Below are 17955 nucleotides of genomic sequence, written 5' to 3' on the forward strand. Positions count from 1 at the left end.
CACAACTTTGACGTTTCTTAAAAAAAAAAAAAAAAAAAAAAAATCGACGCCGAAAACCAGCGGTTGTGATGTGGGCGGGCAGAGGGGATCGGCCAATGTGGCATCTGGGCATGTGGGGCCCCTTCCAATTGTCATGCCCTGATGCTGCCCCAGGTGGGTGCGCCTGGCCTCTCTACAGTGGGCGGCCCGGGCCGGGGCTCCAGCAAGTGGGGAGGGGGGTTCCGGGCAGGGAGCTGCTGTCAGCTGTCAATAAACAGCAGAAAACAGAGCTGCCTGGCTCACTTCTTGGGGACATGTGTTGGGGAGAGTGGGGGTCTAGCTTGCTCCTGGCAGCAGGAAGTCGGTCAGGGGGCTTACATTCTGGGGCTCACCAGAGGAGCCCTTCTGTGGCTCCTCCCCAGCCTCCCTCCTGCTGGCATTCTGGGGTGGCCTCTCTGTCACCCCAAGGACTGTCCCCACTCACAGCCACAGTCTGTGCAGTTTTTATTTCAATCAGGAAGTAATCAAATCTATATACAGTCTAAAAACAGTAGAAAAGGTGAGTAAAAAGGCCCACAGTCCATCTGGGGGGGGGATGGAGCGTGGGCCGGGCGAGCATCGTACCTGGCACCAGGGGGGGCTGGGCGCAGCCCCGGCAGCGACGATCACAAGGCCAAGCAGAGGGAGGCTCGCCAGGCACAGGGCAGGGAGGATACTGCCTGGCCAAATGAGCCTGCCTGCCTGTCCCCATGGGCCAGGCAGAGACCCTCCCCCGAGGCCCCTCACATGGCCAACCTGCTTGGGACAGGCCTGTGAGGTCCCAGAGGAAGCCAACACTGGCCTGGATTCCATCAGCAAGTCCAAACCTGCAGAGGAAGGGCTCTGTCTCAGGTGCCCTTTGGCCCCGCTGCCTCACCACCACCTGCCATTCGTCCTGGCCCTCTAGGGCCACCTGCCCAAAGCTCCTAGGTCCTCAGCCCCTGTCCCCTGCTCCGGGTGTGCAGCCCCGGGAAGGCCCAAGCCAAGGTGCTGACCTTCACAGTGCTGTCCACGGCACCTGAGAAGAGCCGGCCCCGGGACACAGCCAGTGCAGTTACACTGCCCTGGTGACGTAGCAGGGTCTGCGTGCAGATCATGTTGTCCATACTCCACACCTGGGGGCACATGGAACATGAGGCCTCACCCGGGCCCCGCCGCCCACCCTCAGCCTCCCAGCAGCATCAGGCTAGCGCAGCACGCACCCTGAGAGACCGGTCATAGGACGCACTGAAGACTTTGGTCTGGTCTGGCGTGGAGATGACGGCCAGGGCGTACACGGTGCCAACGTGGCCTGTCAGGGTCCGCACCTGCTCCTTGGACTCGATGTCCCACACCTGACAGAGTGGCACAGGCACGTCAGAGCCACAAATGAGGGAGGACAGGGGCCCAGAGTTAGGGCCTGCCCCTAGGCGTCCGCCTTACATGGATGAGGTTCTCGTAGGTGCCACAGACAATGTGGTGATTCGTCACAGCAATAGAGTAGACGCTGCCGCCAGATGTCTGCAGGACGTGGATGCAGTCGAGGGTCCGGATGTCCCAGATCTGCGGACAAGCTCAGGCCACTTGGTCCCCGGCCAGGCACCAGAGCTTCTGAGGCTCTGGACAGCATGAGCAGCTTCCCCATCCCCCAGGATATGTGAGGGGACAGGGGAGATGGAGCCCCCAGGAGCAGGCCTGGGCGGTGCTGTCACAGGGGGCGGTCCTCCCGTGGGAAGCACACAGGGCATACCTTGATTGTCTGGTAGGAGCCACTGTACAGGTAGCTCTGGGCAGCCACCAGGGCCCGAACCCAGTGGTTGAGACCCGTGAGCTCCTTCTTTAGCTTCAGTTCAGTGCCCACGATGTCCCAGACCTGCGGGGACAGCTGTGAGCATAGGCTGAGGGGCAGGCACCCGGCACCCCGATGCCCCACATGTGCATGCGCAATGTCCTGCCGGACCTTGATGGCCTTCAGGGAGCCGCTGAAGAGCATGTTGTGTGAGGAGACCAGCGTGCACACCGGGTTGTCGTGAGCCCGGATTGTGTTCACCTTCTGCAGGTTCTGGATATCCCACACCTGGTGGGCGGGAGAACGGGCGGCCTCAGGTTCCCAGACCCCAGTGTGGCCCCGGCCTCTCCCGCCCACCTGTCTGCCCCACTCACGATGATGGTGCAGTCCGCTGAGCCACTGTACAGCTTGCACCTGGGGGAGCGGAGGCAAGGTGTCAGGGCAGAAGCCACCATGCTTGCTGACACTGCCCTGCCAGGCCGAGGGAGCAGCAGCCACCAGGAATCGGCAGCTCGGGCCAGCACCAGGGCCACACCCGCTCTCTCGAGTCCTTGGTTTTCCTGTCTCAGCGAGGGAACCTTGGGAATGGAAGCCCGACCCCTGCTGCCTGCTTGGCAGGTGTCCGACAGCGAGCTGGGAGGTAATGACCCCCGTCAGTGCTGCTGGCAGTGAAGCCGCTGCTTTCTGGGAGCGAGCATGCGCCTCCCTCTCTCCATGCCTCGTGCTCATGCCATGACATAAGACCTCATGACGAGACAAGAGAAAAGGTCTAGAAGGGGCTACCCTGGGGGCAAGAGGGTTGCCGGGACAGCGACTCGGTGGTCCTGTCCCTGAACCGTGCCCAGGGCTCTGGCTACAGGCCGGCGAGCAGGAGCTGAACTCCCGCCTCCACCATGCCCTCTGGCTGCCTGAGGCACCCCCACACCAGCTCCATACATCGTGAATGTGTGTCTTCAGAGAGGGAGGGCCCGTGTGCTACCACCTCGCCATCCAGCCTTGCTCGAGAGCGAGGGTGCCCCACAAGAGGGCTAAACACAGCCACTTGAGGACACATGGGGCCACACAGGCTCGAGCTATGGCCCACGGGGTGGCGGCATGGGGTCTCCTGTCGTTGGCTCTGCATGGGCGCTGTGGGCAGTAGATGCACACATGCTTCCACTCACCCTTGGATGCACAGCGCTAGCACAATGCCGTCGTGACCCTCCAGGGTCTTCTGGCACTTGTAGGTGGTACATGTGTCCCACACCTGCAGAGACCAGGGTCAGGGTGGGTCCCAGCAGGGTCAGCCCAATGCCAGCAAGGATGGAAGGTGTGCTCAGGGAAAAGCCTCGGCCACAGGCAGGCCAGAGCTGGAGAGGTTGGCATGCAGTGCCCACCCTGCCCCAGGCTGTAGACCACCCCCCAGGCAAGACCCCACTCACCTTGATGGTCTTGTCGGAGGAGCCACTGAAGAGCAGGTCCCCCATGGAGTAGACACAGAGACACCAGACAGGGCCCTGGTGGCCCACGAAGGTTCCTTTGCACTTGAAGATCTGCTGCGGGTCGTAGGCTGTGGGGACGGGAGGAGCTGGTGAGGGCCTGGCGGCGCCCGGGGGTGGGGGCAGGGGCGGGGGCGGGAGCAGCAGGCCGGTACTCACATCCTAGGATGCCCATGTTGAGCCTCGCGTTGATATGGGACAGCTCGTCCTGCCAAGGGCAAGAGCGGAAGTCACGTTGGCTGTGGCTCTGTTACCCCCTGCCCCCAGGCAGCGCTCGGCCGGGGCAGAGCAGGTGCAGCGGCAGCCATCCCTGGCACAGGCACCTGACGCTGAGCGGGGATGGGCCTCCTGCTGGGACCTACATGAGGGGCAGTCCTGAGCCCCCCTGCTCCCCCCACTGCCCCCTCCACTTGGGCCCCAACTGCTGCTCACGTTCAGCATGGACGCATCCCTGCGGAACTCCATGAGGTCCTCACTGAGCTTGCTCTGGTTTTCGTCTAAGACGTCTGGGTGACAGGGAAGAGGGCGTCAGGGACCAGGAGGAGGGGCTGCCACCCTGCCTCTCTGGGACATGCCCTCACCGAACTTGAGCTCCAGGCTCTTCTCCAGCTGGTCAATCTTCTCTGAGAGCTTGCCCAGCATGGAGCGCAGAAAGGCAATCTCCTGGTCCTTCTGGGCCAGCGCCACGTGCATCTCGTGGAAGCGGTCGTCCGTCTGCTGCAGAAACTCCTTCAGGCCCTCGAAGCGACAGGTCTCCAGGTGCGTCTCATACGTGTCCTGGTTCCCGATGAACGTGCACCTGGAGGGCCAGGATGGCTGCCCTGCCCACCAGCTCACCTGCCCACTTGGCGGGGCCCCTCACCCCAGGAGTCTCTGTCCAGTCCTCCCCACACCTGCTCCCGGCCTATGTGTCCTGCTCCCGCTCAGCGCCCAGCAGCTGCTTTGCAAGGAAATCCAGTCACTTTGCTCCTGCTCGCAGCCCTCCGAGGGCCCTTGGCCTGCCTCCCAGCTCCTGCCCCTCCTGCCCAGCACACCTCAGCTGCCCCCCCGCCCCCATGGGTCCAGCTGCCCAGAGCCCTTGTGCTGGTCCTTGGCGCACACCCGCACATGCATTAGTTCTCAGGGCCCGCCTTCCCTGGCCCCCCGCGCCCCAGCCACTCCGACCCCTCTGCGTTCCTGTAGAGCTCGGGTCTCTCCTGCACAGCACCTGTACCTCAGGTTGTAATTACACAGCTGGTGGTGTGGCTCCCGCTAGGGTCCGTCTCCCTGGGGACCCTGGCTGTCTCCCCAGCGCTCAGCACACAAGTGGATCTCAACAAAGGTTTGCTGAAGGAGGGACTGTGAATGCCAGCCCGGCCCCCACCCCCTGCCCTCCTGCCTGCCCACCACCGTCCTAGGGCAGCCCCCGCGCACCCGCCCCCGCCCACTCACCCGTACTTGGAGTGGGGACACTTGATGTGCTCGCACTCCTTGAGGTGGGCTTCCAGGTTCATCTTGAGGAGGGGTGGGCAGCTGGGGTTGTTAGGGCATCGCACGGGCCTGTAGTCACAGCTGCCCTCGTGGTCCCTGTGGGAGGCAGGACACGGCGGGCAGGGGCGCCAGTTCTCAGCACCCCGGGAGCTGGGGCGCTGGTTCTCAGCACCCCGAGAGCTGGCTGTGGAGGGTACTTACTTGCGAGCGCTGAGCTTGATGGTGAAGGGGCACCCTCGGGGGTCCACCTCAAAGACTGGGGGCTTCCCGCCCCCTGCCACCCGGCAGCCGTGCCTGCAGTGGATGAAGAGCTCCCCGATCTGCTCGGCCACCGCAATGTTGTTCACCACCACCGTCAGCTTGGCGTGGTCCACGGGGCACTTCTCTGGAGGGAAGGGCGTGTTGACCCCACAGTCCACCTGGCCACCCTGTCCCCTGGCACCTCTGCTCAGAGCACTGTGGCCAGGCTGTGCTGGGGGAGGACTCTTCCCTGGTGAGCAGCTGGTGGGAAACTGAGGCCTGGTGTGGCAGGCCCAGAGCATGCTCCCCACACTGGGTGGAATGAGCCTGTGTCTGGGGCCTGATCCACTCATCTACCTGCCCTGCTGAGAGGCCTGGAACAGGAGGGGTGCATAGCTGGGCCACCAGGAATGACCACTGGGTGAGGAGGAGGGAACAGAGGTCCCTCAGCTGACTCAGGAGTCTGGGACGGGGTGGAGAGAGCTGGAGACACAGCGTGGAGAGGAGCCAGGCCTGGGCCAGGGCTCCAAGGCCAAGACAGTGAGGTGGGCAGCCCCCGTCAGAGAGCCCGGGGCCCGTGAGCTGTGGGTCTCACTGCTCTGCCCGTCAGGTTCAGAGGCTGGCCAGCGTGCACCTGGTGCTGCTGCTGCCCGTGGCAGAGCTGCTGGGGGCAGGATGAGGGAGGAGCCCCCGTGTAGCAGGGGCACCATCAGTGCTGGGCGCGGAATAGGACCCCCTGGAGGGACCCCACCCCACCCCCACCCCACCCTGGGTAACGAGGTGGCCAGGCCTGGGTCTGCAAGGGCCTTACCTGACTTCAAGGCGCATCTTCGACAGAACGTGTGCTGTGGAGATGACGGGTGAGCTTGGAGCACAGCCACAGAGCTGCCCCCCAACCGCCCGGGCCCCCTACAGGGGCACCTGCAGGGCAGCCACACCTGCTGGGCCCGTGACTGAGACCAAAGTTCCGCAGCACAGTGGCCGGCAGCCTGCCTGGCCTCATGGCAATGTACAGGTCAGGAAGGGACGGGCAGGGCAGGATGCGGTGGCCTTACCCCACACGTGGTGATCACAGGGTCCTTGAACACGCTGCAGCAAAGCTGGCAGCAGAGCTTCACCGAGGGCTGCTCAGCAAACACCAGCGGCTCCTAGAGCAGGGCAGGCGGGTGAGGGGGCTGCTGCGCCCTGGCCCAGGGAGGGCCTGCTGAGGCCCCGGGCTGGGCCTGCACTGGAGGGGATGGGGATGGTCCCTCTAGCTGTGCCCTTGGTGGCCCGTGCGTACCGTCCACCTGATGAAGACTGGAAGGGACCCCCCACACCGGGATCCACCCTCACTGCCTGGGCTGAGAAGGCGAAAAGCGTGCCTGGGGGGACTGGGCGGGATCACACCCTCTCACCAGGCCAAGGGGAAGGTCCTGCCGCCACCGCCACCACAGACGGAGGGGCCGCCCTGCCGCGGACACACCTACCGGCTCCTCCTCCTCCTCAGGCAGCGAGAATGTGGAGCGCAGGGACATGCTGGACTCTGAGTGCAGGGAGCGGACGGAGATAGCCGAGTCGGAGCGGCGTGGGGTGCTGATGGGGGGCTGCAGGGCACGGGGGCGGGCAGCCCGTCAGCCGCGGGGAGGGCAGGGTCCCCTGGTCCCGGTGGGCGCTCACGCGTGTGCCCGGGGAGCCGGTGCGGTGCCCGGGCCCCTGCCTGCCCGGCAGTCCCGGCCCTGTTGCTGGGCCACCCGCGCACGTCTGCCAACTTTCTTTGTGTAAATGGAGAGACTTCCTGCTATTGAATTCCAGGAGGACACGCTCGCCTGGCCCGCTTCCTGCTTCCCGTGAGGGAGTGTGGGTTGCGCACGGGGCGCCTCCATCAGCCAGTCCTGGGCCAGCCTCAGTGCCCGGACCGCCAGAGGGAGGGACGGCTGGCGGATACTACGGGGCCCTGGGTCCCCGGGTCCCCTCAGCCAGGCCACTGAGGCTCCCATGGAGGGCAGGGATGCCCCCGCTGACCCCGGGCCAAGATGCCTAAGCCAGAGGGGGAGGGTCTGGGGGAGCCAGGGGGGGCTCTGTCCCCCCCAAGTAGGGATCCTGTAAGAGCCACTGCTCCCCACACTCCCAGCCCACCCAGAGGCCTCATTCATGAACCACAGATCTCCAGCCTCCACAGCCCATGGGCCCGCGGCTGCCCCTGTCTGAACAAGGTCAGGAAAATCCCCTCCCCACCAGCCACAGGGGAGTCAGGGGTCATGGAGCCCGAGGCAGGTGCAGCCACAGGGAGTGGGGCGCCAAGCATCTGCTTTGTGTTTGGAGAAGGCCTGGTGCGGCACCTAGCGTGTGGCACGTTTGAATGTGTAAAAACACCGTTTATCTTTGGATTAAATAGAATCCAAGGCGCGGCAGCCCAGCACGTGAAGGCGTGAATCCTGCGAGGCTGGGAGGGCAGGAAAACTAGCTGGAGTCAGCCAGGCATGCACTGGTGAGGTCCCGCTGAGGGAAGGCAGAAAACAAGGCCTGGGACAGGCGAGTGGCAGGAGGGACCCAGCCACCCCCCCGGGGCCAGTGCAGGTCCTCCCTTCCATCGGCAGGGCCAGGGCCCAGGCAGGCAGAGCACAGCCACCCTGACGCTGGCCACACGGCCTGGGCACGGACAGCCAACCTGACACTGCCCGGAGCCCCTTCCTCACTCTGCAGCGCCAGTGGCAGGAAGCTCTCTGGCTGTCCCGCACCTGTGCAGCCCTCACAGCCCCCAGGCACCTGCTCGGGCCTCCAATCTCCACCCAGCGGCCCACCCCCCCATCCTCCACTTCACACCAGAGGCACCTTTAAAAATGGAAATCTGATCTTGTCACCCGCAGGGCTGAACAGTCCGTGGCTCCTGTCGCTCCAGCTTGTAGGCCCTGCACCCTACAGCCCAGCTGCCCTCTCTGGACTCGTCTTCCACGCAGTCCAGCCATGGGTACTGAGGCCTTAGGGTATCCGGACACGCCAGCCCTCTGCCTCCTTGGCCCACTACCCACTGCAGACCTATGCTGGGGCATGCCTCGCAGCTGAGCCGCCCTCTTCAGCTACTCCAGGGACCAGGCTCTTGGGAAGGGGGGCACGGCAGGAGGCTGTGGGGAGAGGTGGTCACGGCACAGACCTACCATGCTGTCCTCCTCATCTCGTGGTGAGTAGGTGAGGGTGCTGGAGGAGGACGGCGTCCTGCGGTGCTGTTTGTACGTGCTGGTCCCATCAGCTGCCAAGCAAAGAGGGTTGGAATGCCATGAGTGGGGGTCACGGGGCTGTGCCTGGCCCATCATGGTGGGAGGCGGGCCCCTGGGCAGATGGGCCCAGCAGCGGCAGGAGTTGGGCCTGACATGGGGCTAGTTCTCTCTGGCAAGTCTCCTTGCCCCCACCTGCTTCCCTGGCCTCCTTCTTGATCTGAGGGACACTGGCCAGGGCTGGGCTCGTGGGCAGCTGGGAGCCCCCGGCAGGAGCCGGAGCATGGGAAGGGCAAGGGCGTGAGCTGGCCTGAGCCCCCAGCTAGGGCCGCGGTGGTCCAGGAAGGGAGGAGCCCCCACATTCGCACTCCCTAGGTGGGCTGAAAGGAGGGTGGAAGGTCTTCTCTGCCTCTCCCCTCTGCCAGCCTGCTCCTGGGGCTGCCCTGTGTCTGGCTGAGGCACGAGGCCAACGCCTGAGTGATCATACCCAATGCCATGTGCTTGGATCTGGGATACGGTCTTGTCTGCCCTCACTGCCAGGGTGGGGGCGGGGGCTCTGATGGCCTCCGTGCACCCGGGAGTAACAGAGGCAGAGAGGCCCCTCAACTGGTGTGTGGTGGGGCCTGGGACAGCCCACTGCGGGGTCCACTCGTCTTCCACTGCTCCCCTGGCCAGAACCCGGCCCAGCCTCCGGCCTTCTCAGCCCACTGCATGGAAGTTGTTGGCCAGGGGTCCACGTGAGAGCCTGAGAACCTCCCTCACAGGCCCTGTGGGCAGCAGCCGGAAGCCCTGGCATGGCCGGCACCAGCCAAGCCCAGACGTCATGCCCAGCCCCGAAGACCTGGGTTCGTGATTCCAGGTCTGAGCAGCTGCCTGTGACTGGGCCTTAGTTTCCCTATCTGTACTGTGAGAGGCTCGGTGAGGCACGCCCAGCTCTGACCCCTCCCCACCACTGAGCAGGGTGCTGGTGGGGCGAGTGCCAGACAGACTCAGCCCGGAGCCCTGCAGCTTCTGAGGGTGGCGAAGCGTTGAGGAGAGCACCTCAGGTGCTGGGATGACAGGCGACGTTTCTTTTCTTTTGCTCAGGACCGAACGTCAAAGAAGAAAAAAGGGCCCTTTCAGAGCCTTGGGCTGGGTCACCCAGTGGCAGAGGAGCCGGCGTGAACACATGTGCGAGGCAGCCCCGCCACCTGCTGGAGGAACCTCCAGAAAAGCCCTGAGAAACTAGCTACTTGTGCAAGGAGCAGTGCAGCAGAAAGGCACCCCCTGAACCCCATGCCCACATCCCTCGTGACCCTCGTGACCCTCATGACCCGGGAAAGAGGCTGTGCCCCCGTTTGTTGCTCCTGATGACCTCCTCCGATAAACGGCCCAGGGGTGCAACCAGGCTGGAGGAAGGACCCTATGAGTCCTTCTCACCTGCCAGTGTCCTGGGTGGTCCCCAGTCCCGGTCCTGCAGGGGCTGCTAGGACCTTGGGGCGGGGACGGGCCAGGGCTCACTAGGGATGGGTGGGGGATCCAGGGTGCGGGACGGGACGGGGACGCAGCAGCAGCAGAGCAGCAGGGAGCCCCCCTCCAACGCCGGTGCCGCTCCTGCCCCACTGGAAGCACCCCACATACCCTGGTGGGAGCTAGTGCCACCCAGTCCTGCCAGCCCAGACCGGCTGGGGCTGGCACACTCACCTTTCGTGATGGTGGTGACAGCCGAAAAGGCGGGCCCAAAGGTCGTTTCCATCCTGGTCTGGAGAGAGAATGCAGGAGGTTTGACCCCGGCCCCCGAAGTGGATGTGGACACACACACAAACACGCGCAGACATGCCTTCACGTCGGTGTGCCTGTGGGCATGCGTGCGTATGCACGGACCACCCAGGCCAGGAGGGGTCGGCTCCAGAAGCTCTGCTGGAGGGCCGTGCATGTGTAGCGGGCGTAAAGGGCAGACCCCGACCCACGAGGTCTCCTCTTACCCCGGCTGCGACGTCTGGGGTGGGAAGGTTGGCGGGCCCCCCGGAGAAGCGGTTGTAGCGGGCGTTCTTGCCCGAGCTCATGCTCTAGAAAGGCATCTAGGGTCCTCCGGCAGCGTCTCCTGGGCGGGCGGCACAAGGGGTGGGCTTCAGACAGTAGCCTGGTCCCCACGGGCACACTTCGGCCTCTCCGCCACCGGTCCTGACGAGGCGCGGCCACATGGGCAAAGTCCCTCTCCCGGCCCGCCTCCTACCCCAGGTGTACACAGGCCCCAGGAAGGGAGGAGGCCCCGGCTATAGGCAAGCAGCAAGCCCTGGGTTTTACCTTCCTTTAAGGCCTAGCCCTTCAGAAAAGCCACTAGCTCCACCCCGGAGGTGGAGGCCCCCACGGTGCCGTCTGACCCCCCAGGTGTGAGGGCAGCTGTCCTCGGGGCCGAGACTGGGCCGTGGCGCCCAGGGCGGGATCAAGCCATATGCCTGCTTCCTGCCAGGGTAGGTGTGTCAGGCCCTGGGTAGTCCCTGTCCTGTAGACAGGGGACGGTGGCCACACCCCCGGGAACCTATGCATGACACACCTGGCGCCCAACACTCAGAGCCTCGTCATGCAGATAAAGCCATTTTGGGGGCAGAGGCAAGAGATGAGAGCCCTGACTCACTCCCCAGGCTTAGCTGAGGACTCGTGGGCGGAGGTGGCAGGAGAGGGCACAGTGGGAACCATCCTGGGCCTCCGAGAACAGAAGAGGGGAGCACAGGCTACTGGAGGGGAGAAGGCCAGTGGCTGCCCAGATCATGGATGGGCCGGGGAGAGCTGCTCCACTGCCCCTTCCCAGAGGCCCTCCCAGCGTCAGGGTCCACAGTCGTGGCCTGTGCCCCACCTCCTGCCATGGCCCGGAGTCAGCGTAGCCACAGGGCCCCAGTGTCAGGCCAGGCTCCCCACGAGAAGGAAGGCTGCATCCCCAGGACTGCCTCCACCTGGCAGACATGAGCTCTCTGCCGCGGGAGACCCCTGAGCAGCCCCCCTGGGATGCTACACCATGAGCTCATCACCAGCCGCCCAGCCCAGCCACCAGAACAAGTGTCAGCATCTCTCCGGGAGACCAGCTGGTCTTGCTCCTATGGGACGGAAGGGGGTGTGGCAGGCTGGGGCCCACCCCGTGGTCTGAAGGCCCCCAGGACTGGGAAGGGTGCCTGGCAGGTGGGCTGCTAGGCCTCCCACACCATGGGAGAAGGCAGGGGATGCTCTCTGTCCCCACCCGCGGTCAGCTGGCTGCAGCACCTTCTCCATCAGGCCCTCGTGACCCAGCACACCTGGCCACCCACGTCTGCCTCACACACACCCCGGAGCCACGCAGGGGTCTTCGGGCCCAACCTGCGGTCTCCAGGAGAGAGCTGGCCCTCAAGCTCTGTCCCCACACTGCTCCTGAGCTATCTGTCCAGCCCTCACCCTGTGTTTTCTCCCACCTGCCCCTTCAAATGTCACCCTCAAGCCCCCCTCCCAGGCTTCTAGACTCAGGCCTCAATGGGTGACTCTCAGCCCCCGAGTTGGCACCCACAAGGTACCGCCAGCCCTGCTCAGAGTGCCCTACGGGTCCAGCTAGTTAGAGGGACACACGAGGTGGGCCAAAGCCTCCCCTCCTGCCCATCACTCCCCCTGCTGTGACTCAAGGGACTTGGCTTTGTGTCCCAGACCAGGCTCTCCAGTGACTTGTCCTCTGGGTGGGGGCGCAGGCAGGGGCTCCTGGGAGTGGGCAGTATCAGGCCCGAGGTGTGAATGTGGCGTGTCCAGAAGCCCAACCTCCAGCGCCGCTGCTGGTCTCCGTGCTAAGCAGGAAATCTTGGGTGCTGCCCTGCTTGGATTATGGCCACTGTTGCCGGGGTGAGGTCCACACAGCTCAAATAGAGGAGCTCCAGGACTCACCTTTCGGGAAGCCCAAGGTTGGCTCCCACCTCAGCACCACGGGCGGGCGAGCTGGGAGGAGGGTGGGGATGGGTCGCAGGGAGGTGGCTGGCCCACACTGACCTGGATTTTACAATCCATCCGCTCCCTCTGCTGCAAGCTCCCAAAGCCCAGAGGCCAGCCGCCAGCTCCAGCAAGCAGCACCCGGGGTCTGGGCAGCCGCGACCCCAGCAGGGACACTCCCCGGGACCCCGGCCAGTCCACCAGCCCCCATGGGGCCTGTGTGCCTGTTGCTGAAGTCTGAGAGTGCAGGCGTCTGGCGTCTGGCGTCTGGCTCTCCCTCGCTCAGGAGTGAAGTAAACAGAAAGGCATGCAGGGCTAGCAGGGCAACATGCAAATGGGCTGGAGAGTCCCCCAACGGCCAATAGCGGCCTCAGACGCAGGGCAGGGCAGCGGGTGGGGGCAGAGAGCAAAACCCAGCCACGGGAAAGGGCGGAAGTAGGGATGGAGTAGGGACAAGGGAACCACTTCCCCATTTACACAGGTTGGCACGCAGCCCCAGGGTGCAGGCCACTGCCCCCGCCCAGCTGTGCGCCCCCAACACAGGGATCAGATCCTACCCTAAGCATCCAGGAATTGAGCAAGATGCCCTGAGCTTTCAGCCCTGCTCCCTCCCCAGGGGTTGCATCTTGCAATAAGAGTCTTCTCTGGCATCCTCCAGGTCTGCAGGCCAAACCCGGGAAGTGACCCGCACAGCTCCACACCCCCTGGCCCCCCAGCTGTCCTGGGGGTGTGCCCCAGCCCCCGGGGGGGGGGGGGGTTGGCCCCTTCACCACTCCACATTACCCTGTAAGAAAGCTGACAGGGAGCTGTCAACTGGACAACCGGACTCTCCCAAACTGGGAGGAGCTGTGGGCTGGACCTGCCAGGCCCAGCTGGGGTGGGAGGAGACAGACCCCCCCACCAGCTCCCCCTCCCCAGCCAGGTCCCTACCCTGCCTCTTCCAGGTGCCTCAGCAGAGCCCGGGGCAGGGACCTGAGAATTCTCTTAGAGACACAAGACCCCAAGTCCCGGCAGAGATGGGTGGTCTGTCTGCCTGGAGCGGGGACGGGGGGGGGGGGGGGGGGGGGGGGGGGGGGGTGCGTGGTACTCAAGGGCGCTCAGGGTCAGTGCAGAACGAGCCCCCCTGTAGCCCCTCACGTGAGCCTAGGGTCAAGGCCCAGGGATCTTTGTCCACCCACATCTGTATCCAAAGGACTTCTGGGGCTCTGGGGTACACTCCCTGCCCAAGGGGGAACCAGAGATCCACCTACAAGGTCCTACCCCTAGCTCCTTACCGGGAAAGCCCCCCCACCATCCCCCTTCTCTGGGGGACCCCTCCCCAGCTCATGCCCTGGACAGAAGCCATCGGGATCTGCTAAGGCGTCACCCTTGGGAGTGTGGGACATGGGTCTCCCAGCGTGGTTTGTGTGGCCGGCAGCCAGTGGAGTGGGCAGTGCACATGCTGGAATCCCGCGGGGGGGCCGGGGTGGAGGGACAGAAGCAGGTCTCACTGGAGCCAAGCCCCACCCCGAGGCGGCTCCCCCAGCTGCCCCAGGTGGAGGGCGTGGTGGGGTCTCCCAAACCGCCTGTGCTGAGCCAACAAGGGGGTAGGCGTGCCCTGGAAACCCCATCAGGCCGCACATTTGGTGGTGACGGTTCCGGGGGGAGTACCAGTGATTCAGGACACCGCAGCCCTGCCTGGCACGGAGCTGTGGGTGGCCGGCTGGATTACAGCCGGAGCTCCAGGCACAGGCCCCGTATTACCCTCGGACCACCCAGCCCCTGGGTCAGCCCCTGCCCGGGGCCCCTGGGCCCAAGCCCAAGCGGGGCGGCCAAATCCTATAGAAACAGGCTGCGTTGCCATAGCAGAGCCACATACACTCCCCCTGACGTCCTCTTAGCATGTCTTTTCCATCCCAGACATGTAGGGTGTGATGTCAGGGATCCCCTCAGCACCTCAGCAGGTACTGGCTCGAGGCCGGCCAGGCCTCCCTGCCCTCACCTGCCACCCTTGTCTCTGTACCCACAGTCCTAATCCACAGGAGCTCCAAGGTCGTCCCTGGGATGCTGGGTCCTTACACCCCCGCCTGGTCTCTCACCTTGGGTATCCAGGCCCAGCCTCTCCAGCACCCACAGGCCCCTCTGCTGGAGGGAGAGCATCCCTCCTGCTGGGCCAGCCTGGCTCTAACCCCCACTCAGCAAGGGGAATGCCTCTGCCTTTCCACCTGCCCCTTGGGGCCAGACTCATCTCCTACTCTTTCCCTCCCATAGGATGGATGGCCACATACAAGCTGTAGACTCAGCCTGGGGGGGCGGGGCTGGGAGGGTACTCCCGGAGAGCTTCCTGGAGGAAGGGACTGGCCAGATCCGGAGCAGGGAGAGAGCATTCTGGGAAAAGGTGGTATTTGTCCTATCTCAGCACCTGGTTGCAGGGCCCACTCTTACCTGCCCACACTCTCCCACCAACTCAGGGTCTGGCCCACCTCTAGCGGCAGGGGTACAAATGGGAGCATGTCCCACGCTGCAGCACGTACCACACTGCCTTAAATCAGCGAGTCTGAACCTGTGGAGACGGGTCCTGGGCCTGTGCCCAAGAGCCAAGTGGCCAGCAGTGGCTTAGGCCCAGGCTACACCTCCAGGCCGCCTGGCCGGTTCTCACCGCTCCCCATGCGGTTTCTGTCCCTCTGCCTTCCTCTTTCTCGCTTCCCTGCAGAAGCGGGGAGCGCATGCGAAGTCCACCCCACTCCCGGCACATCCCTTCCCTCCTGGTTCTGCAAGGCTGCTCCTTCTGCCTGGGGGCTCCCGGGGTTGGCTCACCCCCCAACTAGACTTCCAGACAGCATGCCTCCCCTGCTGGGGGCAGCCAAGCAGCAGGCCCCGAGTGACATTAGCACCAGCTGCCCCCCCACCCCAGGGGCCAATTTCCTCTGTCATTTGCCCGCCTGACCCACACTCCTCCACGGAGCAACCCGATGCCTTCTGCCGCAGGGCCAGAGCACACTGGACGGCTGAGGGGGGCTGGCGGGCCCCTCTGCAAGGGTCCCTCCTGCCTAAGCCAGCCTGAGCACCTGGCGAAGCCCCAGTGGCCCACCCAACAGCAAGGTCAGGCCAGTGGGGACCCAGGTTCAGAGCAGGTTACGTCCTGCCAACACTGCCCAAGGCTGGACACGCGCTGACCCCTGCAAGTGTCCTTTATGGAGATGGAATAGCATCACGGTCAAGGCCACGAGCGCAGGAGTCAGATTCAAATCCCACCTCTGCCACACAACAGTTGCGTGACTTTGGGCAAGCTGCTCACCCTCCCGGACCTTCGATTTCCCAGCCCCGAAATGGAGTGGATGTACCCACGTCCAAAAGGAACTGTGAGGGAACCCTGGGTGGCGCAGCGGTTTAACGCCTGCCTTTGGCCCAGGATCCTGGAGACCTGGGATCAAGTCCCACGTCGGGCTCCCGGTGCATGGAGCCTGCTTCTCCCTCTGCCTGCCTCTCTCTCTCTCTCTCTATCATAAATAAATAAAAATTAAAAAACAAAACAAAAAAAAAACAAAAACAAAAAACAAAAGGAACTGTGAGAGACGCCTCTCAAGGCACCAGCCAAGGCCCCGCCAACAGCAGCCTCTCTCGGGAGCCGGAAACGGAGCTGAGAGGCCATCCCAGGACTTAGAGCCTGCAGGAGGCCACGCGGAGGCCGAACGAAGCCCTGTTCCTCCTGCTTCCTCTGTTCTGCCAGCAAACTGAGGAGCCCGCCATCACTGAGGCCAGGCAGCCCCAGTCCAAGCTGTGCCCCGAGCCGCCAAGCCACGGCGCCCAGCCTGCCCGGGGACCCCCAGCCAGCACGGGCCCTTCCACACACTGCTCCCATCTCCCGGATGGCGCCTTGCAGTTCCCACGGCCAAGTTCACACCCACCGTGGGCCAGTCCCCGTGCTGGGGAGGGGGCGCGAATGTGAGCTGGAGCCGCTGGGGGCCCTGGGAGGAGAGGCAGACGAGGCTCCAGAGTACTACTGATCCCCGTAGGCACTTTTCTGTGGGTTCTTGTCCCAAGTCAATACTGCAGGCTTTGGTCTGTTCCATTGGTTTCCAAAAATACCATGACCCACAGCCACAGTGGGGGTTACTCCACAGGGACCCCTCAGGAAGGAGGACTCCCCCTCCTTCTCAGCTGGTTATCTCCTTCATCCAGGCTGCCCCTACCTACCCCCGCTTCCCCTCACAGTGAGGCTCTGGCTGCCGGGGGGGGGGATAATGCAGAGATACCACACAGGAACCTCGAGACACCGGGGCTGGGGGATTCCATGGAGAGACGTGAATCCCCAGAGCAGTGCAAGTAAGGGCCGCTCTGACAGGGCAGCTCTGATAAGGGCAGTAGGGGCTGCCCTTATGACACAGAGGTGGTGTCTGCTACGCAGGCCTTCAGGGAAGGGGTGAGGGAAGGGAGGGGCCCAAAGAGAAGGAATGAGGAAGAGAGAGGCCACATGCTTGGCAAAGGCCAGGGGGGTGGGTAGCCACCAGGAGAGGGGACCTGTGTGCGCGTGGGGAGGCCTGTGGGATGGGGAGAAGGCTGGGCAGCCTGGAGCTCCAAGCAGGGGAGGCTGCAAAAGGCAGAATCCCCAGCCCTAGCCTCCACCCCTGTCCTGCCAAAGCAGGGTGGGATCCAGAACTGCAGGCTTAGCCCCAGCTGCATGCCCCTGCCTGGTCAAGACAGCAGACCCAGTGAGGGGTGGGAGCCCCCTCCCAGCCCGCTGTCCCCCACGCACAGGCCAGCCTCCTCACCGTCTCCTGCTTCCCCGGAAACATCAGTCCGTCCTCCACACATGGCCAGGGGCTCCTTACTAGACTTGGATCTGACGCCGGCTCTCGTGGCTTGAGTGCCCCCCCAACAGCCTCCCTGCCACCCTGCGCCCTGCACCGGCCTCAGGGGCTTGCCTGTCGCCCCTCTGCCAGCACTCCCTGGTGCACCTGGCCCCTTCTCCTCATTCTGGCCTTTGCACACCTTGCTCCCTCTGCCAGGCATGATCTTCCAACAACTTCCCAGGACAGGCTGCTTGCGGGAGGGACCTCCGCCCTCACCAAGGCGGTGGGAGCGCCCAGGGCTCCCCCGCAGCGTCCTGCTTCTCCCACAACACCTATCACAACTCCTCAGGATTCCGCGGGTGCTGTCCAGCGCTCCGCACCCGGGATCACCGGCTTGAGCCCCCAGGGGACGCCTGCCAATGCCTGGAGGCATTCCGGGTGGTCACGGGGTGGGAGGGAGGCCCCTGTATCTATCGGGTGAAGACCGGGGATGCTGCTCCACGTCCACCGAAGCACGACGGGGAACGCTCGGCGCCCAGTGTCAACAGCGGCGGGCCGCAGAAAAGCTGCCGGAGAAGCAAAGCCCGCGCCAACCGGGGCCGCGACGCCGCTCCACGAACGCGGCGGGGAGGAGGCAACAAGCAACGACCGCGCGAGACCCGGGCCCGCGCCCGCCCCGCCCCCCAGGCCGCTCCCCGCCTCCGCGGGCCCCGACGCGCCCCCCGCGCGGCCCCGAGGCACGAGCCCCGGGCCAGGCGTGCCTCGCCAACACTCACCCGCCCGCGGCCACCGGGGAGCGGCAGCGCCACCCTCCCACTTCATCGTGCCCCCGCGGCCGCCGGCCGGGAAAGGGACAGGACGTGCGAGCCGGAAGCGCCCAGGCGCGGCGCCCGCCGGGACTTGTAGTTCCCCGACTCGCAATGTCCGTGGGGCCGCCTCACGCGCGGCTCCTCAGAAACTACGATTTCCGGCGGCTCGACGTCGAGGGGCGGGATTGGCAGCTTTAGAATCACTCTATGTTGCAGGTCGGAGTCTGATTGGTTGCTTGCGGCTGTCGCTCACGGTCCTGTTCGGGGCCGGGGGGCCGGAGGCGT

At 64.7% G+C, this 17955-nt stretch overlaps 1 protein-coding gene across 4 annotated transcripts; it reads right to left on the reverse strand.

The window, feature by feature from the left end:
• Positions 1 to 466: 466 nt before the first annotated feature.
• TRAF7 (TNF receptor associated factor 7) lies at positions 467 to 17838 on the reverse strand. 4 transcript variants are annotated; one of them, XM_025984822.2, is made up of 21 exons: positions 17638 to 17838; positions 10133 to 10251; positions 9852 to 9909; positions 8112 to 8203; positions 6444 to 6560; positions 6030 to 6122; positions 5786 to 5819; positions 4936 to 5119; positions 4696 to 4830; positions 3846 to 4063; positions 3697 to 3770; positions 3424 to 3472; positions 3208 to 3335; positions 2950 to 3032; positions 2161 to 2200; positions 1958 to 2074; positions 1748 to 1870; positions 1441 to 1560; positions 1221 to 1352; positions 1014 to 1133; positions 467 to 845 (listed from the first exon to the last, which is right to left on the reverse strand). In XM_025984822.2, the coding sequence occupies exons 2-21, from the start codon at positions 10211 to 10213 to the stop codon at positions 831 to 833; spliced, it is 2013 nt and encodes a 670-aa protein (XP_025840607.1). In that variant the 5' UTR covers positions 10214 to 10251; positions 17638 to 17838; the 3' UTR covers positions 467 to 830. The 4 variants fall into 4 exon arrangements, with proteins under 4 accessions (XP_025840607.1, XP_025840609.1, XP_025840608.1 ...); XM_025984824.2 differs by having other exon boundaries at positions 4702 to 4830; positions 17638 to 17809; XM_025984823.2 differs by lacking the exon at positions 17638 to 17838 and adding an exon at positions 12150 to 12398.
• Positions 17839 to 17955: the final 117 nt, after the last annotated feature.

The sequence above is a fragment of the Vulpes vulpes genome, chromosome 3, assembly GCF_048418805.1.
Source record: "Vulpes vulpes isolate BD-2025 chromosome 3, VulVul3, whole genome shotgun sequence".
In the NCBI taxonomy this organism is placed as follows: domain Eukaryota; kingdom Metazoa; phylum Chordata; class Mammalia; order Carnivora; family Canidae; genus Vulpes; species Vulpes vulpes.